General features: G+C 46.8%; 1 protein-coding gene and 1 long non-coding RNA gene across 3 annotated transcripts in view; one reads left to right on the forward strand and one right to left on the reverse strand.

The window, feature by feature from the left end:
* Nucleotides 1-18,482, forward strand: part of LOC121141284 — a 32,956-nt gene extending 14,474 nt beyond the window's left edge. For both annotated transcript variants that reach the window (XR_005878155.1, XR_005878154.1), the window contains exons 2-3: nucleotides 4,118-4,251; nucleotides 18,358-18,482. This is a non-coding gene — a long non-coding RNA (uncharacterized LOC121141284). The remainder of the gene's footprint in view (nucleotides 1-4,117; nucleotides 4,252-18,357) is intronic.
* Dock2 (dedicator of cytokinesis 2) overlaps nucleotides 2,669-23,198 on the reverse strand; it is a 409,830-nt gene continuing 389,300 nt past the window's right edge. Inside the window, exons 44-52 of the mRNA XM_040748446.1 lie at nucleotides 23,078-23,164; nucleotides 15,648-15,824; nucleotides 14,351-14,434; nucleotides 8,939-9,076; nucleotides 7,100-7,227; nucleotides 6,149-6,317; nucleotides 5,092-5,212; nucleotides 4,079-4,221; nucleotides 2,669-3,207 (exon numbers count right to left, since the gene is read on the reverse strand). Coding sequence (XP_040604380.1) covers nucleotides 3,145-3,207; nucleotides 4,079-4,221; nucleotides 5,092-5,212; nucleotides 6,149-6,317; nucleotides 7,100-7,227; nucleotides 8,939-9,076; nucleotides 14,351-14,434; nucleotides 15,648-15,824; nucleotides 23,078-23,164 — 1,110 coding nt within the window. The 3' untranslated portion in view covers nucleotides 2,669-3,144. The remainder of the gene's footprint in view (nucleotides 3,208-4,078; nucleotides 4,222-5,091; nucleotides 5,213-6,148; nucleotides 6,318-7,099; nucleotides 7,228-8,938; nucleotides 9,077-14,350; nucleotides 14,435-15,647; nucleotides 15,825-23,077; nucleotides 23,165-23,198) is intronic.

The following is a 23,198-nucleotide window of genomic DNA, read 5'->3' on the forward strand; positions in this document are numbered from 1 at the left end:
AGTGGTAGAAGAGGTCACTAGGTGAAGGTTACCTGCTTCTGGATGGCTACAATGAGAACAGCTTTAGCCGATACTCCCAGGCCATGCTTTCCCTGTGGCCATGCTTTCCCCACCATAGTGAACTGAAATCCCCCTGAAGCCCTAGCCAAAAAACGAGCCTTTCTCTCTTTAGTTGCTTCCAAAGCTATCTTGGTTATGTTTGTGCCCCACCCCCAAGCATACCATCTACCATCCACCATCCTTTCCTGTGGGAACCCCCTTCTGGGCATTACTAGCTGGGTTTGGACATTCCTGGCTTATAATCAGGGGCCATCTGGTGGCCTAAAATGTGTTGTACCAAGTATGACTCCCCTACTCTTTCTTACCTATCATGGTGTCTCATAAGTACTGTTGAGGATGATAACCTACAAGCCTAGGATGTTATATTAGCATCTGGAACCAGGCTGAGGTCCAATGTAAAAGTGAATTAACAGGTGGGTATGCCTCTGGCTTGGTGACAAGGGCATATAGCACAACACCACCCCCCAGTTCTGAAGTGGTTTGAAGGTGTTTCTCTAAAACTCACACATTGGAAACCAAATCTTCAACCCTTGTGTTGATGGTATGGGGAGGTCAGACCCTTGGGGGTCATTAAAGTTAGATGAGGTCATAAGAGTGGGGGCCCCACTGAGCATTGGTGGCTCGATAAGAAGAGCCACCCAACCTAGCACTTGTCTGCCTTATCATGTGACTCTCCCTACTCCCATGGTGCAGTGGAAGTGTCTTCGTGGATCCCAAGCAGATGGCAGCCCTTTTCTCCTGGACTTCCCTGCAAGCAGAATTGGTGGTGGTAGAGAAACAAGGGTGCTGAGTTTTCACACCAGTTTGAGTGACACCCTGGTGTCTACCTTGTAGGGTTGATGTGAAGTGAGGTTTTAAGAAGAGGACATAGATCTGAGTATCTGGCCAAAGACAAGTTGCCCTTGTGTCTACTTGCATGGTTGTGCATATTCGTGTGTAGCCATAGCATCTGGAATTCTGGCAAAGAGCTAAACCCATTTCCCGCCTAGTGACAGTCCACACATGTGATTTAGCACTTGAGTGCTGTGTGAACAGGGATCCATGGGTTTCCGTTTTTGTTCTGTTTTATAGGAAAAGAAACAGGTTGATGGTCCCTTTCAGACCCAGTAAGGAAATTCACCGATATTGGTAATTTTATGAAGGCAGAACTCAGGGATGTTATTATTACAGCAGCCTGTTGAGGAGCAGGGAAGTGATTGGAGGAAGAATTTTCAGAGATACGGCTGTAAAAACAGGCTCTCAGTGTGTGCTGCACAGGGCTCCCTGGTGAGGAGCGATAGGATCTGCAGGTCTACTACAGTGTCGTGTAGTTACAGGGAATGGGGGACTGTTTTCAGTTGCTTGTTGATATACTCTCCCTAGTTGTACTGGAAGTGCTTCTGTTTGAAGGTTAAACACTAGGATTCCATTAGTTCACGCTGGTAGGAAAAAACAAACCCAGAGAGTTCAAGTGTAGAACTTAGAGAGAGATTGTAACAGAAGGGACAAGGACCACATGATGCCAACATCTACATGGGAAGCCATGAGGATAGGATATCACCCTTCAGCACCTCTAGCGGCCTCTGCTCATGCTTTGACAGGGATTTTAGAAGGTGGGTCCAGAGGCATTTTGATCTCTGTGACTTCAGGAATCCAAAACTATCTGACACAGCCCAAATGCCCACAGCCACAGCAGAGCAGAAATAGGAAGCTAGAGCAGATGGTGGGTCTGAGACTTGGAGACAGGGCATAGACACCACCTAGGAGAGACTGCATAGACACAGGTCACCAGGACTCAGGACATCCTGGGCACTAAAGAGTGCTGGAGTATTAGGTAGTAAGGAAGGTTCTAGTTTCCCATCCAGGTGCTAGATCCAGGTGCATTTTTTGGTCTTGCATTACTTCTGCATGTGTCTCAGTTTCTCCATCTGGGTAATAGTCCTACCCACCTTTTAGGATTAGCTAGATACTAAACTCTAGGAAATAACTTTTTATAGTCATTCTCATTCTATCTTATCCTTCATTGTACCCCAGGGACTTATCATCTAAGAAATGGCCATCCACCCCTAGTTCTGAACCCTACGTTGCCATTCACTTGACATTCACAAGGGCACAACCTTATGCTCAGGCCCCTCTCTACACAGCTCTGCTCTCTGAGGCAGTAGAGGTTGGAATGGTTCTCATCTCCCTTGCTCCTCTTCCTTGGGTCTCATCTGAGAAATCTGACCATGGTTGTCCTCATGCTTTCACTTGCAGATGTCCCTCTGAGAAAGCCACAACTTCTGACCTGATATAACTTGGAGGCTGGCTCATGAACCTACCAGCCCTCGAACCTTTCCTTTCCAACACTGCTTAGAAGCTTCATTAGAGTGATAGGTTAGGTAGCTGAGCCATCTCTGTGTAGAGATGGAGGAAGAAGGTATGAAAGTCTCTACTGCCAGGCTGTAAGAGAGAAGTTCTTGGTTTTCTCAGCATCCTGATGCCCCAGGATTTGGCCCCAAAGAAACCAAGAGTCTTATAGATTCTTGAGGTCTCCTGAGCCAGGAGGGAAAACATGAGCCTTCCATACTGCTGTAGTCCCCTGGGAACCACCTACCCAGTGCTCCAGGAACAGACTTATACAACAAGGTTTATTTGAGTCATGAGACTATTTTTAATGTCAGTAAGAAAGAGCAACATTTTGGAGGTGATTGACTAGAAGGGGGCCTTATTAAAACATGTGAAGTACAAAAATGTTAACTGGAAATAGAATATTTAAAGGTGTTCCAGTTCTTTTATGTGCTGAAATCTAGGAATGAAACAAAACACAGCTCCTTTTAGCTGTGAACCTGAGTTATGACGTGTATGCCTTGGATGCTGGGGAGAGCGTCCATCAGGTACTTGCTGGCTCCTTAAGGTTCATGAATCCATGGTGGGGCTTCTTTGTCCACTGAGTCATTCATCACCCTGGTGATGGCCTCAGGAGACACAAGCTTGTTGTTACCTGGGTTCTGGGGCTCCACCGGGATCCTGTCTCTTTTAAAGCTTTGTCCCCTCGTGTAACTCCAGTGTCACGATGCACATGCCTCTTCCTGGAGCTCCCATGCATCTTTGCTTGGCAGCATCTCACAGGTCTGTGGACGTGAAGTCTGGGAGCGGCTTGCTTTCTTCACTTGACTTGCTGGCCAGCTTTGTGGAAGGGCACACAAACACAGCGGCAAGATGGATCCTTTTAGGCATCATGTTGGAGCACCCCAGACCCCACAACCATGACATACGCATAAACACAAGTGATTACACATCACTATGTGACCTCGAATTTGGTCAGGAAGTAGATTTGGGAAAGTTTCATAGACCCCTTTCTGGCTGTGTGAACTCTGCACATCACTTAGCTGACTCCGTGAGCCTTGCAAAGCCCTTCTGGAACAGGGGAGGATCAAACAGGATAATGATGGTGAAGTGCTTAGCATGGTGCCTGACTCACTCACGCAGGCTCTCAGGAAACCTGTGATTTTTATAGTATCTCTGCTCTGAATCATAGTACCCGGAGGATCGGAAGTACGTTCATCCCTATTTGATCCCAGACAAGGATTGACAGGGTAACAACAGGAGATAGGACTTCAAGAGTGAGTAATTCAAAACCAAGTTTTAATTTGAAGACTTTTGTAATGTAAGTAGAATGAGAAAATGCTCCCATCCCCAAAAAAGTACTTTTGGCTTTTAAAGAGAGATAGCTGGCCGTTGGGGCTCAGAGAGGAACTCCAACAGAGAGTTTAAGTCAGGGCTAGCTGTCTCCTGGTGGTCCCAGAACATGGATTAGTCCTGCTCATGGGAGCTACTTGGAGTCCCAAGGAGCACTGCATGGTGGGCATTGCTGGACAGTTGGGTTAGCCTTAGGATCCCTGGCCATACCCCCCAACCCCATGCCAGGGAATGGCCAAAGGCACATATGCATAGGCAAAGAGTATACACCGGTATAGACCCTACTCATTTTCCCCTTCAGTTCTCTCCCTGTGTTCCCTCAGCATCCCCTTCTCTTTCTAGCCAATGGAATTCTCACCATCGTCTTGAAGAACTGATTGACTTTCTTCTTTTTCAGGGTCTTCTTGTCACCGTCTGAGATATGGAAGAAGTTCTGACTCAGCCGGGGAGATGTGTTGGCTTCATCCAACCCAGGCACGCCTGCCACTGAGAGTGTGAGGGCTGCAAAGACAGGAGGAATCCTAGACATGAGTGAGTGCGTGTGGGAGAGGCCGGTCCCGAGGGGCAGGATGAGCATCTAAGGCCGCTCATTGGGTGGTCCAGTTTCCTGGCCCTTTGAAAAGCTTTGTCCATAGGTGTCTAAATGGGAAGAGGGATGAGAAGGGGGGGAGATCCCTTGCCACTTAGACTGGTATCTTCAGGTAACACATGACTGAGTCTGGACTTAGCCTCCCACTGACCAGTTGGTCTGTACAGGACCTGGCATTCAGCGCATTGGTTTGAATGTGCAACAGCAGGGAGGGTCTGGCAGTGGGAGCTGATGCTTTACTGTCATGCACTGTTCAGCCCCAAGGGGGCAGCACTGGCTCTGCTTTTTTCTACTCTGCCCAGTCCTCAGCACAGAGTCTGCCAGGAGCAGCAGATACTAGAGCTAGTTGCATAGATGCTGAGCCCAGCTGTACATGGACCCCCCCCCCCCCGGTGAATGGGAAAGTGAATGGGGGCTGTCCCTTACTACTGAACAGTAAGAGACAGGCACAGGTGTCATGTATACACTGAACAGTCCTTCCATGCTGTGGAAGGTTTGTAAATCTAGAAGTAGTCTTCCAGGTTAGCCGAGGTGCCATGGGCCTTAGAGATTCGCCAAAGGCACGCTCCTGGGGCTGGAGGGGCTGCTGCCTGCAAACTGAGGGACTCTTCATAGAGAGTGGTCCTAGAAGGACAGCAGACTTCCCCTTCTGAGAGAGTGCTTCCTGGTCCTGGATACCCAGCCTGCCTTGCTCTGCAGAAGTAGTTTTCATCTGTCTTCTCCCTGACGGTTTGGCAACCCATACTACCTTCTCCCCCATGTTAGCAGTGGCAAATACATACCTGGGATGGTGGGCATGGACTGGCTGGCAAAACTCATCTGAGAGAGGACAGACACCCTGGTGGGGACGGCCGCGTGCTCCGAGAGATTGGTGTCGCTCATGAACTCGTGCTTTCTGGAAAGCTGGATGGATATACCACACACCACAGATCACTAGGGCTTAGTATGGCAAATGTGAGTCCTCAAAGGTCAGGGGAAAGTGCTTGGAAAGATTTCTGCAGACCTGGCAGCATAGACAGCTCATCTGTTCTGTTTTACACCATTCTGTGCCAGTCTGCTTTTTACAGTTATATATTTTATAATGCCAGGAATGTTCAGTTAGACTATTGGGGGATGGTGTTCTGTAGGATCCTGGAGCATAGAAGACTTGCCCATTCTCGTCCTTCAGAGGCCCACTAGGAAGTTTATGGGGGTATCTTTCTTCACCAGAAGGCATCAGCTGACCCTGCCCTTTCATCCAGAGCTACCCCACGGTCCCCGCATGCCATAATGACTAATGCTTACTCCCTTACAGTTTCCCAGCATGCTTTCAATAAACCTTTCCAGAGGGAAGCTATCATTGAACTCAGGGTTGTCCAATACCAAATCTCTTCATTAGTAATTAATGTTGGATTTCTCATTGAGATAAAGGCTTACTCTGTAGATGAAGCTTCCCTGGAACTCACTATGACTGCCCTCAGCCACCCAAACATTGATCATATAATTTTTCTCTATATAATTATGTGTACTATTAATACATAAGACCCAAAATGCTCAGAGTCTGCTCATCATACCCTACAAAGCCTGGCACTCAGAAACATAGTGAGGTCAGGACAGAGGGGTGAGGGCCCAGGTGGCTGTTTTCCTCTGCAGTGGACATTCAGGTTCTAGAGTCTAAAGGCTTGGGTTCAAATCCTGCCTGAGGAGCACGAGTATTTGCTCTACCTCCTATTGGACAGTGTCCTTCCTCTAAGACCCACTGCAGTGAGGGAGCCAGGCTGCAGTCCACCCTCTCAGGAGCCCGGGCTGCCTGAACCGTGCCGTGTGGAGAGCTGAGGGGAAACCGGCACCTCTGCTTACCCGCTTCAGTTCTGATTCAGTTGCTGTCTTCTCATCTGCAAACACCACACTGCTTCTCTTGCTCCTTTTCTTGGACCGCCGCAGCTTGACCTCTGGCAGGGTGCTCCCCGGAGAGATGGGTTCCTCCTCCACTTTGGGAGTCTTGGGTGCTGCTGACTCTAGGTCGAAGCTGAAGGGCATGGAGAGGAGATGTGGAAACTGTGGTTAGAGCTTCAGTGAACAGCCCAGTAGGGGCACAGGGGGTCTAAGAAGACCTTCATGCTGACTGAGCTATCACTATAGGGCTGATCAGATGCCTTGATAGCAAATTGAGGAAGTCACTCATCCACAAACATCCAAAATAAAGATCAGAATGATTGATGGCGCTAAGTCATTAAAAGCAAAAGGGATGACAAGGAGATGAAAATGGTTAAAATGTCCATCTAGGTTCAAATCTAGGCACTGCTGTTTTTTAGCTGAATGACTTCAGGGAAATTCTTTGACTTTTTGAACCACAACTTGCTCAGTAAGTAGGGTTGTACAACAACCTGAACAGTGGTCATTTGGTGTCTAGCATGCAGACTGTGAAGATGGGTAGGGGAAGAGCCACAGGGTCCCAGGACAAAAGGGGGATGAGGCAGGAGATGTGGCAGGGGACATGCTGTTATGGGAATGATGGGACCCCTGTTAGAGGAAAGAACATTCACAGTGCAGGCTGGGTGAGGGACACTGGTTGCCACCAGACATCACTGGGCAAGGATGGCAGCAGTGGGAGTGTGTGTAGCTGCAGTGAGTTCTGGTTTCCTGGGAAAGCCGACAGCCTCTCTCAGCTGTCCAGGATGCTTTAATAATTGCTCCGAGCTAAGGCAACCCACTGAGTGACTCCAAGGCTTTCCTGGTATCCCAGCTGGGCAAAGGCTTTGAAGTGAAAGGAGAGGAGGCCTGGGCCAGGGGCTCCAGGAAGGGGCTGACCTCTCTGGGGCAGCCTTGCTGGGAGTGCTGCAGTCAGAATTCATGGAGGCCAGAGAGATGATAGACATCTGGCGGTAGGAACGCAGCATGGACCTGGGCCGACCCACTCTCCTGTCGTCGAAGTCAGGCTGTTGGTATGAGAAGAGTTGGTGAGCAGAGTTTCGGAATTTGAGCCCTCCTCCCACTCTGGACAGGGTGGAACTGTGGGCTGAGGGCACCAGTGCAAAGCTTCCAGTCAGCAGGGCCATAGGGCTGCTGGATAAGCACTGGCAGCCTCCATCCCAGGGGAACAATTGCTAGTCCAAGTTTCCCCATGTGACACGGCATCTGTATTATTCAGTGGCCTCATAGACCATCTTTCTTTATGCTAATGAGATGGCTTCAGTTGGAGCCTTCCCGTGCCAGAGAGACCAACCCTGTCATTACAGGGCTGAGACTTTGAGCCATATATTATCAACTCACCCGCCAAGGAGGAGGCAGGGGACAGGGATGGATCTCCAGCCCATGACCAATGATTCACTCAGTCTAGGCTATATAGTGAAAGACCTGATAAAACACTCCATGCTTAAGCTCTAGTGAGCTCCCTACTAGGTAATCACATACCAGTGTGCCAGAGGGTGATGTGTCCTGACAACATGAAAGTGTCATGTTTGGGACCCTTTCATACCCGCCCTGTGTGCTCTTTACCTAGCTCTGCTTAATTCGTATCATAGTCTGAAAGCATCAGTACAGAAACTCCTAAGTGAATGAGATCACATCCCAATAAGCCTGCTGTTAAGTTGAAAGTAGAATATGAAAATGTGTTAAATCTACCCAGACTGCCAAACATCCTAGCTAGGAACACCATACACCGTAGCACATTGGTGCTCACAACACAGTCAGTCTCTTCACCCTGTTTGAGAGGTGTGTGTAGGTATCCTAGCACTTTTCAAAAAGAGCTTGGTCACACAGCTCTAGCCCCCCAAATATCAAGACTTGGAGTACAAATTTCTACAGACTGCATAGTGCTTTAAAACCATCACAAAGCAGAAAAACTGTTGAGTCCCTGGGGTCAGGAGTTCTCGCAAATTACCAGGTCTGTAGGGAGGACGAGAGGCCCCAAATTTGTAGTCATTGCATGCAGAAGTGTGGGGCCTTACTCTTGGGGTCTGGAGTTGGTGGCCTGTATCTAAAGTAGGATGAAGGGCTGTTCTCAGACTGGGAGGTCTGGCCTAAATCCAAGTGTTTAGCATCTGAATTGCATTTCAGGAAAAGAGTGTGGAAAAGGTCAACTTGTTTCTGAATGGAGGAAAAGAGTCCTAGGTCCAGCTCTAGGCTCCTCCCTGAATGTCTGTAGATCAAGAGGGTTGGGGCAGACAGTTTTCAAGGCACACAGCTCTGACATTTGATGATTCTACTTTAGGTAAAAGGCAAGACTGTCTCTGAGAGTACTGGCTAGTGTCATCTTCAGGCTGTGGAGTACAGTGGCATTGGAGACACCACAGCTGGATGCACACCTTGCCTTTAACTTAACTTGCCATACAGCCTTTGGTAAGTTATTTGATGCCCCTGAATCTAAAAAGATACATAAGGACTTAAAAACATCCCTACCTACCTCTATCAGTCAGTTAACATACATCAACTGTATTTATAGGACAAGCACATGTTAGGTGCTCTATTAATGTAACTTTTATATTTATACAATCCCTTGGGTAGTTTCATAGATCTGACATATAGCTGGTTTCTCTTTAGGAGTGACTTTTGAGGGACCAGGAAGACTGGAAGGTTCCCTCATGTCAGTCCCTTCTAGCTTTTATTCCCCCACTCTTCCAGCTTCCCAGTCACAGGGATCACTCATACCATCTCTCGAACACCGTACTCCTTTTCCACCTTCATTTTCAGGTTCTTGAAACACTCCTCCATTCGGATATGGAAGGGCCGCAGGTTGTCCGACACCCTTTTCTCGTGGATCTTAATCCCAGCTCCCAGGAAGGGGATCTGCAGAGAGATGGTAAACAGTGGACCTTGCCTTGTGCACTAGCTCAAGAGCTCAAGATGGCCTGCTAGTTAGAGAGTTAAAGATGCTCAGAGACCAACACAGTCCCTGGGACAGCTGCAGCCTTAGAATTTGTCATCACGGGGACAATGACCCAGCCACTCTTGCTTCCTTGGAATCGTAGTTGTCCCAGGCATTAGAAGCCATATGAATGGGAAAATCGGAGTCCTTGAAAAGCCTACAAAGGGTCAGAGTTCAGAGACCAGAAAGGAGGAACCTCCAGGGCTTGGGCTTGCAGTCTTGCTTAAGAAGCACTTGGCAGTACAAGAGTGAAATCGTGGTAAGAATGCCTGGCACCGGGGAAGAGCAGAGAAGGGGAGAGAGGCTACAGTCCATCTCATACCATGGCGCACAACTGTGCTTTTTACAACCACTGAACAAAGCTATGAGTGTGCTGGACTCAGAAATCTCTCTTAGTAGCAGTGTTTCTGGAAGCTTTGCTGAATCTTGGGACCATCATGGAGAAGGGAAGGACAGACAGGAGAGATTCACTCTGTCTTATCAATGAGGGGGATCAGTGCACTGACCCTAGAGACCCAGGAGGGGAGGAACAGAGCCACAGAGCTCCTTGCTAGAAGGAAAATGTGAGAAAATTCACTGCATGACCACCAGGATGGAGGGTAGAATTATTCTAGAAGAACCATGGTGGAGTGAAGGCATTTCTGTGTGCTTCTCTTGGCTGCCTTGAGAGAAGAGGAGGGGAAGGGAGATATGCATACTGCAGTGAGATGCACAGTCAGCTACACATGTGCTCCAGCATATGTGCTCGGGCATATGTGCAGCAGGAAGCTGGCTGGAGGATGTAACTGACCTCCAAGAGCAGTGGAGGGAGTCGGTGATTAGTAGAGGCCACCCTGCTTCTAGAGACCAGGAGGCACTCAAGGTCAGAGGCAAGGATGCCACAGGAAAGCTGAGGGAGGCACTGAGATTCTGCACTGAGTTAGTTTCTTCCCAGGTGCCCACTGCCTCACCTTGCAGCTATGCATAATGTGTTCACCTTGCAGCTATGCATAATGTGTTCTCATTTTCCCAAGAAGCAGGGACTTGTCCTCTAAAACAATCAGATCATGAAACCTGGGACTCAGGTATATCAGACCCAAGGGCAGGAGGAGGAGCAGCCACAACCAGACAAGAATCAAGTAGATTAAAAGGAAGTGTGCTTATGGTTAGCGAGATGGCTGCTGCACAGTTCCCAAACTGGCCAGCAATGCAGCTATGAGCATCTTCCCAAGAAACCATTTGAAGAGTCTAGTTCTAGGGCTCTTCATGTAAATGGTCCCGTGAAGGTGTGTAGGTTCAAACGTGTAGGTTACTCAGTTACCAAGCAGTGATGCCGCTTGTGGACAGAGCCTTCTCCCATGCACACTGATTTCCAGTTAGCTTCACTATAAATTAGGAGGAATCTACAGGGTCACCAGACCCTGGAGGAAATTCACCCACAGCAGATAGGACCAAAAGTAACAGGCAGAATAGAGAACAAGTAGGAACCAAAGGAACAGATGAATGAATGCGGAAGAAAGACTATAGAGTACTTAAGATGTTACTTTAAAAATATTACCAAAGGGGTCTTCCATAAAGATAATATAGTAAGATTTAAAATGGAATTAATTTATAGCTTTAGTATGACATTTTCACAAAACAGAAAAGTGGTCCACCTAGCATCAATCTCAAGGTATTTAGAGGGAGGAGGAAGCAAAGAGGATGCTGAAACAGTGCTCTCCAATGGACAGGCCAACTAGACCAAAAGATGCCAGCAAAGAAATGTGGGCATTAAACTGCACATCATCCAGACTTCACATTGATAGAACACTCCAGTGAGAGTTTTGGAATATACATTCCCTCATCTGTGCATGCCATTCTGTCATAATAGACTTTTTTCTAAGTCCCATGGGTTTTAGTGTATTGTATTTCTGTTTTCATTCATATCAGGGGATTTTTATAATTTCTTTTCTTACATCCTCAATGATACATTGTTCATTTAAACGTGTTATTATTTGGTCTCCATCTATGTATATAATTTTGAAGTTTATCTTGCTGTAGGTTTTGAGTTTCATTCCACTATGAACAGAAAGGATAACAATATGATTGCATTTTATTTACAAGTTCAGTTTTTGTGTGAGTGAGTTTAAGTGAGAATGGAGAGCGATTCAGACTCTCATGTCTGCTGGCAAACAGGGGAGCTGGTTTGGACACACTGGGAAACTGTTTCTCATACTCAGGAAGGCTGAACTTCAATGATCCATCATTCACTATTACATGTACCTTGAGAGAGTAGTGAGTATACACATGTATCAACAGGAGGCTGGGTCCATAAATGGATATATTGTTTGTATGCTGTATACTTACTTATGGGGTAAAAAAAGTCAAACCTCTGATATACGCCACAACCTGGTGGATTTGAAAGATACTGTGCTGTGCAAAAAGAAGCTAAATACATAGCAGTATGTACTGTATATTCTATTTATATGATGTTTGCGAATTAACCTTTGTGATAAAAATAATGTGACATATACTAAAGCTACATTTTCTCCTTTGTTGACAGCAAGCATCTCCAGGTTTAAACACACCCAACAAAGATGCAGCCAAAAGCCTCACGTTGAAACTGATCTAATTCAATGTCAGCAGAAAAATTAAGTCATTTGGTATCATTATGTGATCTATCTATACTGACAGCATGAATAAATGATAACAAGGAGCAATACAATTAACAAATTTCAGAAGCCTAACGGACATAAGGTGGTTCCAATTATGTGTAGGTCAGCAGGAATCCAGGGCAAACTATGGTGCCTAGGAATATGTGCTTGGAGAGCGGGACTCTATTTTTAAAAGGCTAGGAAATTATCTCTATAAAAACAGGAAAGTGGTCAGTCTAGGGGAGGGGTGGTGATGACTGTAGGACTACAGAAGACAGGCTTAGGGGTACCACAATAAGCCTATTGCATCTAAGTGAGGGGCCATGTCTGTGGATGCTTGGTGATAAACCAAAGAACCATATGTTTTTATATGCACCTTCTAACATGCAATATTTCACAGCAAAAAGCTTGAGATAATAATATACTGTAGGTACTGTCCCATGTAAAAAGATTTTTTACAAAGAACAAAGCATCTAGAAAGATTCTGATCTTGAAATCTGCACACTGTGACACAAGTCAGACATTGGAAACTCCAGCTTTCTCTGGTTTGGTAAAACTATGGTTAAAGCTATGGCTATTTTCTTTTAACGTCTAAGGTTCTCAAGTCCTGAAAAAAATCCCAAAGTATGTGTAGCTTTGCAAACAATGTCCTACCTAGAGTTAAGCTCTAATGGATGAGCTCAAGTTTGCCCATTGCTATTCCTGTTACCTGACACTGAACCAGGGACACAATGGGGACAACAAGGGCTTTGAGAGTACATGGAAGAGAAACACACAAGCTGATTTGCTGAGTGTAATGATGGTAGCAGCACTGTACCTTCACAGCAGGACTGTACTGTTTGAATGCACATGTCATAGTTAGGAAACCTGGGCAGGGGAGACCCCCATAATGCACTCTGTGGTCATGGGAGCCATGGACATGCTATGGAAAAGGTGGACACTAGGGGGCGCTGCATGAATGCTGCTCATAATCTTAGAAGCCGTGGGATGTTGCTTTCATCTATTTGGAACCCTTCTAAATAGCTCTAAGGTTGGGATGGAATGTTCTTAGAAGGTTCAGCCTGCATTCACTGCCCTTCAAGTCTCAGATCCATCTAGATTCAGCCTGGAGAACTGTAACCAGAGGGGGTAGGTGCCTGGCAGAGTCCTGGCAATGGCACGAACTAAGACACCATCCACAAATATGTGTAACCTGGTGTGGTCCTCTCTGGATGCCCCAGAAGTATCCAGGAAAAGAACCCACTCAGGTTCTTGTCAGATCAGGGTGGCGAGGGACATGTCATTATTTGAATACTAAAGGCTACAGACAGTCCCAGGAAGATGGGGAAAAAAAGCCTGAGGGATATTAGGCTTTCATGGGTGGCACAGAGTAGGAAGGGGAGAGAAAATTTCAGGCACACCTAATGCATTCAGGGAAAGTATGTCTGCAGTGCTCGTTCAGCGTTTCATTTTTAAAGTCCCACTTTGCACAAATTGGCAGAGGCAGAGAAGGACCTGAATTAGGAATACTTATTTTAAGAAGAGTCTGCACCCAGTGCTTCTCAGTCCCTGATTTCCCTGGAGTAACCAAACTCCCTATCAGGGAGAGCGAGTACTTCTCTTTGCATGGTGACTGGCAAGGAGCAGGGAAGGAGGGGAAAGGAGGGGTAGGCAGCGTGCAGACTGCTACTCCTGCTCCAGGCTCCTGCTCACTCCTCACCGGCGCGCACCTCCTACGTCCATCGTGCACCATCTGCACAGAGCCCAGACTGGGCGGGCAGGCGTGTGAGGAGGCCGGCACGGGGGCCAGAGCAGGAAGGGTCTGGTTCTTTATTCTTTAGGAAAAAGGAGATAGGAAATAAAGGAGAACGCGAAAGCGAAGAAAAAGCCTAGAGAGGAGGAAGACATGAGAGTGTAGGAGGCAGAGAGAGGTAAATGACAGAGAAGGGAGAAGCAGAGAGCTTCAAAGAGAGGCAGACAGATGCCTGGGGGAAGGTGGGGGAGGGAGAGACTGGGAAAGGGGAAGAATGCAACAAGACAAGGGATATGGAGGTAGACAAATAACAGGCCCTCAGGCGGAAATCTGGCCCAGCCAGGCAGATGTGGACCCTTTGACTGCGAGCCAGCCCAACAAAGACCTCAATTATCTGCAGAACCTGATATCCATCTGTGCGCTATCTGCTACAAACTGGGTCAGCCTCACAACGAAGGAGGTTTGGTGGGGGAGGGACAAGCCTTCTATTGTCTGATTGACACAAGCTGGGATTGGTGGTGGATGTGTTTGTGAGGGGGGGCGTTGGGGATGGTTTTCATTTGAGCCCCACTGTGAAAAGCTACCTCCTGAATTTAGCATCAAAGAAAGCAATCTCAACCACCTCCTGCTCAGCATCCATTGCTGTCTGGCACCATGCGACACCCAAGGTAAGGTGTTCAAAGCTGTGTCCTGGTGAGGCTGCCCAGGTGTAATCCAGTATCACAAGAGGGGCCAGAGGTGAGGAGCAGCAGAGGGTCATGTAGAGTCAGGCCAGGCCAGGGAGCCAAGGGGCAGAGAGCTGGGGCAAGGAGAGAGCCTGATGGGTGTCCCCATGACCAGCTGGGTCTTACCTGCCATGCGATCAGGTCCTTGAGGCGGCTCAGCTTGTCCTGGTCCTCCGGGTGCTCCCTGCTGTACTCTTCGGTGAAGAAGGCCTATGGGGAACAATGTGGGGACTTAAGATTTCCCGTTCCTCAGGTGGGACACACGATCCATCTTTCTGGTGTTGAGACAAAAGTAAGTGAGAGATGTTTCGAGGTCCCGTGCTTTGGGGTGGACCTTGCTGTAGCTGACATTGCTTTCCTTTTCTTTACTGGAGGCTCACTCGGATCAGCACGCATGGGAAGCAGGCTGCAAACCTCAGGGAAGTACTGGCAAAGTGGGGTGCCAGGACCACCACCAGCAGCTCCCCTGAAAACTGTTTTGAGCTAGAGACTTTGGGACACGTTCTCTAGTCCCAAATGGGTTCTACTGAACCAAACCCCTGGGGGCTTGAGTTGGGCACGGTTCAGGGTAGGGATCCCTGTGCTAGGGAACCTTTGAGGGATGCTGAGGCCCCTGGAGCTCATTTCTGGTGGGAGAGAGCTGAGTAAGGAACTTCCTCTGGTGCCTGTTCAAGCCTGCCCCCAAGTCTCCCTCATGGTTCCTCCATTCCTCCCTCCCCTCTTTTCAGAGTTCCCATCCCCACTGTGTGCACACTCCATGCAGACCTATTGTAGCATCTCTGCAGGCTGAGCAGAGAGATGTCAGGGTAGCTAAAAGGACTGGCTGGGTGAGGGGTGTCACTATGCCTGGCTGGTGCACACTGTGGTATTTTTGCCTTTGCACCAATGAACGGTGAGGGACAGAGAACATACAGTGAGGTTTTATAGAAAGGAGCTCATTCCTCATTCAGGGTCTGTGAACTGAAAGCTAGCTCAGGACTTCCTGTTCTGTCATGCTAGGGAAAGCCATGTCTCCCTACTGGCACACTAAGAGTCAAATAACTGATGACATTTTCTTTTGGGGCTTCTTGAAGGGAATCTGTGACTTTCATGCCTAGGTTATGCCTCTGCCAATGGAATTGGGCTCCCAGATTTCTGCATGTTCAGATTCTGGGTTTCTTTATTTCCCTGTGTCTATGTTATTTCAAATCCTCTATGGAAGAGGTGGGTTTACCAGAAGGCATGACTTGGGGCTTATGGTCAGTTATAAGTCTTTACTCAAAAGAGATGTCATAGGACTAGAGACCCTTTAAAAATCACGTCTTTCGTGTCCAGGATGGGAAGGAGACAGGAGGTCAGGTTGGAACCTAATGTCCAAACAAGCTGTGTTTATGTGGGGCCAAGCAAGAAGAGGCAAAAAGGACTAAGCTCCAAAGTCCCTCACCTTCTCGTACTTGGCAAAGCCTCCCATGACTGCAGGGTCCACGATCCCATTAAGAAGCATAGAGAGTGGGTTGATGGGAAGGCTCTCATCACTCTGGTACTGGTTTATCATCATCAGGATCTTCTCATTGGCCGTGGACATGGTTTCAATAGCATTCTCCAGAGGACTAATTGTGGTCTGTTGGAAACAAGATTGGCAGAAGAGCCTCAGTGGGTGGCCTGAGAAGCCAATATCATCATTGGTATTGATTTCACTTGGGTGGGGATTCAAAGATAACCCCTAGTCCTCATGCTGCAGCAGGATCTGAGGATAATGAGACAACTTGGGGGCTGTCTGCTGGCCAAGGACAGGCTGGCTGGCTTTCTGTTTAGAGGGAAAGGATTTCTCTGGGGAGACACAGGCAGGAAGTGCCAGGCTCTGCTCTGACTTCACAGGTTGAATGTGCCCAGAGAAGATTTCTCTCCCAGTTAACTGGCAAAGCACACGTCGACCCAACTCATCACATAATGGTTGGAAGCTATTGTGTATGCTGCTGGCCAGAGAAATCAAGATAGCTTGCTCTAGGAGCACCCAGCAGGTCCTGAGACCGAGGGCTAAAGGGAAGATAAAATGAAACTCTTACCCCACACATCTCAGAGATCAAGATAAACAGTGGTATTGAATGACAACAGACAAACACTGCAGTTTGCAGAAGCTTATGCTCCAGAGTGAAAACTAAACTAGAGGTCAGCAGACAGTTCTGCAACTGGACCAGAGAGTAAATACTTTAGGATTTGCAGGCCAAATGGGCTTAACTGAAACAACGCCACTCTGTTACTGCCGGGCAGAAGCAACAGCTGGAAAACTGGAAGGAAAAGTATGGTTATCCCAACCAGACTCTGTAGGTGTTAGGATGGGACACAGCAGTTACTCTGAGAAGGGAAGATCATTGGTGGGAAAGGGTAGACTGGAGGGAAGAGGTGAGAAATCCAAGAAACTTCTTGGAGGAAGAGAGATCAATTTATCATGTCTATCATGATGGTGACTTGGTGCCTGCCACACTGACTACGTAGTGAAGATTGATTGAGGGAATACAACACCTGATGCTGCAGAGTCCTTGAAAAATGCCTCTTGCAACTTGTACCTACTGCATGTATGAGAGGAGCAGGTCAGCCTTTGTAGCTAGTCTTAAGTTATTTCTGTAAATCCTGATCTAATACGGCTTCCCCAATCCTCGGTATGTGCTTTTGGAGATTGTGGTGGTTGGAATAAGAATGGTCCCCATAGACTCATATGTTTGGGTAGGATTAGGAGGTGTGGCCTTGAAATGTACCACCAGGGGAGGGTTTTGAGGTTTCAAAAGTCAACAGTATTCCAGTCAACTCTTTCTCTCTGCCTCCAAGTTGAAGAGCAGGATGTAAGCTCTTAGCTACTGATCCACGGTGGTGTGTTCCTCTGCCATGTTTCCCACCCATGGTGGTCATGAGGGCTTAACCTCTGAAACCATGATTCCAAGTAAAGGTTTCCTTCATAAGCTGCCTTGGTCATGATGTCTCTTCACGGCAATAGAAAAGTAATAAGACAGAGATGGAAGCCCTTGGGAACAGATTCTCTATTACTACCTATCACTGTCTTCCTAATACTATCCAATACCCTCAGTATAATTCAGCATCATGCTACCGCAACTACATACATGTGGCAATTTGTAAGAGAAAGGGGTTTGTTTTGTTAATTGAGACCAGGCAGTTGTCTTGGTTTGGGCCTCAGGTGAAGGCACTAGATGGCAGCGGTGGGAGGGTATGTCAGTGCAGACTGTCACATCATCCTTACCCTAAGAATGTCCCCAAGGCACTGCCTTTGAAAGGTTCATGGTACCTACAAATAGCACTATTTTGGGGACACGATCTGTATTCATGTTATAGTTCCCACATCTGCATACACACAGCCACATTGACCCACATGTACATATATAAACACACAGGGTATGAGCTGGAGGGGATACTGCTTGGCCTACTGCCTAAAACTGAGATCCTTGTCTGAGTTTGTGTCCTACATATAAATCAGCTCTGGGGAGCTTTACAAGGCGGAGGTCCAGAATGACTTGGAAGGAAAATCCACCACTCAGCTGAGGAGCGGAGCAGTTCATCTGGTTGCTAACAACAGCCAAGGTGCCTGGTATACACAGGCTTGGAGGCATGTCACTAGAAATGGTAAGGCATACTGGCCGGCTTGCCTACACACTTTTGAGACTATTCCTGGATTCCCATACCAGCTTGTCATCACTTTGACAAAATACTGCCATTAGGAACAGCCATCAGTAACAGACACTTAGAGCAAAACAGCTTTGTTTCTTCACAGATGGGTACATGCACAGCTCTGAGTGGAACTTGGGGTGTTGCATGTGGAGGGAGGCATGGCTGTCCATGGCGGATAGGAGAAATCAAAAGCAAACCAGCCATCCACACAAGGAGACAATGGAGATGGTTCCATCGACAGTCACCTTACCAGTCAGTGCATGCTCTCAAGAATGGGTGAAGTGATGCCCTATGGTGGTGTGGATGAGAATGACCCCCATGGGCTCAGGAATTGGATCAGTTGGTCTCCAGTTGGTGGTGCTGTTTGGGAAGGTGCTGTGGACTTTCTAGAGGAAGTATATACGACATGGGGTGGGCTTTAAGAGTTTTTAGTCTTTGCCTCCTTCAAACTCGTTCTCTCTGCTTCCTGTTTATAGCTGAAGATGTAAGCTCTGGGCTTCCTGCTCCTGCCTCCCTGTCGCCCACCATTGCCATTGGTCCCCACCGTGACGGACTCTTCTCCCTGGAACCTTACAAGCAAAATAAACTCTCTCTCCTCCAAGTTGCTTTTTTTTTTGGCCATGGTGTTTAATCACAGTAGTAGAAAGGTAACTAATAATACACATGCCCAAGGGCAGTAGTTGCCAGAGTTGGAGAGGGAAACTGGGCTGTTCTTGGTTGCAAAGGCTGGCTTCTATGACAAGCACATCAGACGATGTCACCAAATCTGCCATCAGCTTCCTGTTGGGACTTCATTAGGCCCTCAGCTCTTTGGCATCTTTGCTGAGCTGAGCCTCAGTTTCTATGCACATCACAGGCAAAATAACTTGTGTTCAACTTGCTGTGAAGGAAAAGTGAGCTCCTAAGGCAAAATGTCGTGTGAGTAAGCATGACAGTGAGTGGGAAGGGTCAGTGACTTCCATTCCCAGCAAGTTGGCAGCCTTTCCAGGTGCTCTAGCACCTCCCACCCAGGAGTCCCAGAAGCTGCATGGGGCAGGCATCAATGACTGTCATCAATTTGACAGTTCAAGTTCTCCACTGGCCTCAATTTCCTCCTATGTAAAATAGTGCACTAGACCGGAATCAAGAAAGCACTTGGAGAATAGCAGGCCATGGTGGCCAGCAGAGGTCTGTCGCTCAGCAAGCACTGGCTAAGATTCCCCCAACGTTAACTCATTAGGGGGAGAGCTGGCTGCATGCATTTGCTTCAGCATCTGCCAGTCACTAGTAGCCTAATGTGACATTCTGTTTCTTTTATCTTATAGGAGTTGGAAGATAAATATTTGAGTTTATAGCTTTAGGATCCAATGGCTTTTGGCATCCATTACAGCTCTGATATCCCATATTTTGTAGATCTTATTCTGTAAACTAAGTATGAAGAGAAATATAATGACCCTCCAATAACACTCTGTCATTTATGGCCTAGCTGAATTGTTCTATTCTTAGATTAGGGCTGAGAACAAGGTAAAGTCCTCAACAAATAGGCAGGACTTTTCCTGAAAGCCCACCTAAGACATTCCTCTAGACATGGCACCACATGAGGGAAAAAAAAACAGGGAATAAGAGAGAGGTTCGCATAACGAAAATGAATGCTTACAATGTGGCCACTTAGCAAGGCACTAAACCTCTGTGTCTGAGATATCCTGAAGTTTGATGATAATGGAGGCCAGTAAGAACAAATACACTACGGCAATCCTTAGAGATGTTTTTACAAAACTTCTTACAAGAAGTTTTGTTTGCATTCTTATGACAACATACAACACACAACACACACACACATACACTCAAAGCACACATACATATACACACTCACAAGCACACATACATATACACACTCACAAGCACACATACATACACACTTATAAGCACACATACATAAACACACACACCAACACACATACACACACCAGCACACATGCACACACATACACACATCAGCACACATACACATGCACACACAAGCACACACACACAACAAGGGAAGGAATAACTTGCTCTGGCTCACAGTTTCAGAAGGCCCAGTCTATCATGGAGGAGACATGATGGAACAGCTTACAATACAGAAGACAAGAAGCAGAAAGAGGGCACGCTGACACTGGCCTGGGTCCCTCCCTCCTTTATTCTATCCCCAAAATGTGGGGTGGCTCCACTTACATCCAGCATTAGTTAATCTCTCTGGAAGTAGTATCATAGACACATCTCTTAGGCAATTCAAATTCACAACCAAAATTAACCATCACAGGAGCTAACAACATGAAAGAGGGAATTAAAAAAAAAGTCTGCTGTTCCCCTGATTTCAGAATTTTGAAGTGAAAATGTAAGGTAACTATTTAGGCTCAAAGGGTACCAGCACGGTAATTACCTACTTGATTTACTTACACATTCTTGAGAAGAATTACAGGCCGGAGGCTGTTCTTGACACTTGGAGTACTTTGGGGAGAAGATAACAGACAAAGCATCTGCTTCCTGGAATTTATATTGCAGTGGAATCTATACTCCAACATTATATTTAATATTTGGTTAATAAATACTGAAAATAAGCACTCAGAAAATTGTGTAGTCTATTAGGAAGTGTAAAGAACTTTGAGGAGAAAAGGGACAGTAAGGGACACAGGGACACAGGAGGGGCTCCCTCAGTTTACTACAGTCCAGTGGGCATGGCTGGAGAAGAGGTGACTTGTGGAGCCAACCCAGGAATGGGCTTAGGCCGGGCTAATGGGCTATGAAAAAGCTGGAAAATTCCCTCCTCAAGAGCAGGGCTAGTAATGGTCCAGTCATCCTTCAGTACCCATGGTTATTTGGCTCTGGGACCCTCTGAGAATACCAAAATCCACAATGTACAAGTTTCTTCTACAGCATGGCGCAATACTTTCCCATCATCCACACGATCTCCCATAGACCTTCAATCCTCTCTAGACTACTTACATCCTAATGCAAGGCGAATGTCACATAAATGGTTATTTTAGCGATTGTTCGGTAAATAACAAGAAAATATGTCCTTACATATTCTGTTCAGATGCAATTTTCCCCCAAATACTTCCAGTTTGTAGTCAGTTGTTCTATGTATGTGGGACCTGTGAATACACCTTCCAGGGTTTTGTGGTATTATATACAGTAAGGTGGTAAAGCCTTTGGTACCTATCACATGTTAACATGTCCCTGTACCAAGAGCACATTATTTGCTTCCTTTCAAGGATACTGCCCACTAGGATGGATGGGACACTCTGAGACGGAGCACTATCCACACCCAAAGGATATTACGAGAGTTTGAAGTCAAACTTGACCTCTTCCACTAACCTTGATAACTTAATAACTCACTCTGTGCCCCAGCATCCCCATCTATAAGTGGGAAAAACTGAAGTTTCAGGAGTTTAAATGAGATCATGGCAGTGGACAGTTTAGCACATGTTCAATAAATATTTCTTGCAGACATAATTATCATTCTGTTTTCCCAAGGCCTAGGACATGCCTGTGAAATGGAGCTTGCAGGACGATTAATCTACAGACTCACTAAAGAGGGCATGGAGACCAGAGTAAGATATCTTAATGCTGACAAAACAGTAGCTTGAAACCTCAGTCAGACTGTATGCCTCCTTTGTACAGGACTCTGTGTCACTTACAGAGAATCCAAAGTATCCCTAAGGTTCCATATGACCTGGGATCTGATTTCTATTACCCTTTGCTATTCTGATTTGGACATGATCTGGCGCCAGGGCCTCTGTGTCAGCTGCATGCTCTGTTAAAAGCCCATCTCTTCAGCCAGGCATGGTGATGCACACTTTTAATCCCAGCATTTGGGAGGCAAAGGCAGGTGGATCTCTGAGTTCAAGGTCAGTTTGGTCTACAAAATGAGTTCCAGGACAGCCAGGGCTACACAGAGAAACCCTGTCTCAAACAAAACTAAAAGAAAAACAGAAGACAACCACCACCACCACCAAAAACAGGGAAGGAAAGGAAAGAAGAAAGGGGGGGGGAAAGAAAGGAAGAAGGAAGGAAAGAAAGAGGCCCATCTCTTCAATATCTCATGGAATATTCTTCTCTGCCCCAGGGCCTTTGTTCAAAGCCATTTGATGGGGAGGCTCCCTCTGACTCGGCTATCTAAAATGGTTACACTTCCTCCTTTTAGCCTTCACTCATGATGATCACCATCTGACATTTTGTGTTTACTTTAACTTTTTAGTCTTTCTCTCCCCCTCTACTAGAATGGAAGCTGCACCATGGGATCCATGTCTCATAACAGTGTGTGACATTTGTTAGGCATCCATGAAATCTTGAATGAATTAAAAAAATAAGATACCTCAAATATAGCCCCACCTATAAGTGTTCTCACAACTGTGCTGGCCTGTCCTGAGGATCTTGGGAACTGCATGGCCCTTAGCTAACAGAGAACATGGAGACTATAAGGTGTGCTAAAAAAGTAAATTATCTGTGCTGGAGCTCCTGGAATAGCTCCAGTGGGCAAATTAAGCCTGACTCTGAGTTCAACCCCAGGAACACACAGAGTGGAAAGAAAGAATAGACTCCTGAAAGTTGTCCTCTGGCACACAGACACATATACAGACACAGACACACACACACACACACACACACACACACACACACCAGCATTCATATACATGTACAGGAAAATAGAGCAAGTATGCAAACATAACAAAATACACATCTGCTACCTATACAAGAGAGCTCAGACTTCTGGATTCCAGTCACCTCTGGCTCTCTGATGTTTCATCTTTCAGCTTCAGTCTATCCCAAATAGAAAATGGTTCACTTTGGAATACTACAGAATGTCATACTGTAGTCCTGGGTCTGGATGGAGAACTTTGAAGGGGTAACTTGGTGTAGTCTTCCAGAGCCTTCTTCTTCTGTTAGCCTTCCTCACAGTCCCTGCCCAAAGATGTTCTACTGATCCCATTACTGCTGTCCAGAGAGCCTTTTATTTACTGGGGACAAAAGCTACTTAGTGTTAAAGCACAAAACAAAACAAAACAAAACAAAGAATCGTAGCAGCAGATGCCTTGGGTGCTGCCTACTCTGGGATTCCTATAGGACTGTAACAAACCGTCCCATTTATAAAGTCAAAGAGGCCCCTTGAGGCTCTGTGCCCTGCCTGTAGGAGAGGGATGAGGAGAGGGACCGCCTTGGTGTCCTGAAACTCACCTGAGCCATGTGAACCACCTCAAACCAGCGCAGGATGCCGGGCAGCTTGTATGCGGTCAGGAAGGATGTCCTTTCAATCCACATGGACTGGGGAAGGAGAACAACAGTAATAAAATCTGCT

Source organism: Mesocricetus auratus, unplaced genomic scaffold (assembly GCF_017639785.1).
Source record: "Mesocricetus auratus isolate SY011 unplaced genomic scaffold, BCM_Maur_2.0 Super-Scaffold_100007, whole genome shotgun sequence".
NCBI classification, from domain to species: Eukaryota; Metazoa; Chordata; class Mammalia; order Rodentia; family Cricetidae; genus Mesocricetus; species Mesocricetus auratus.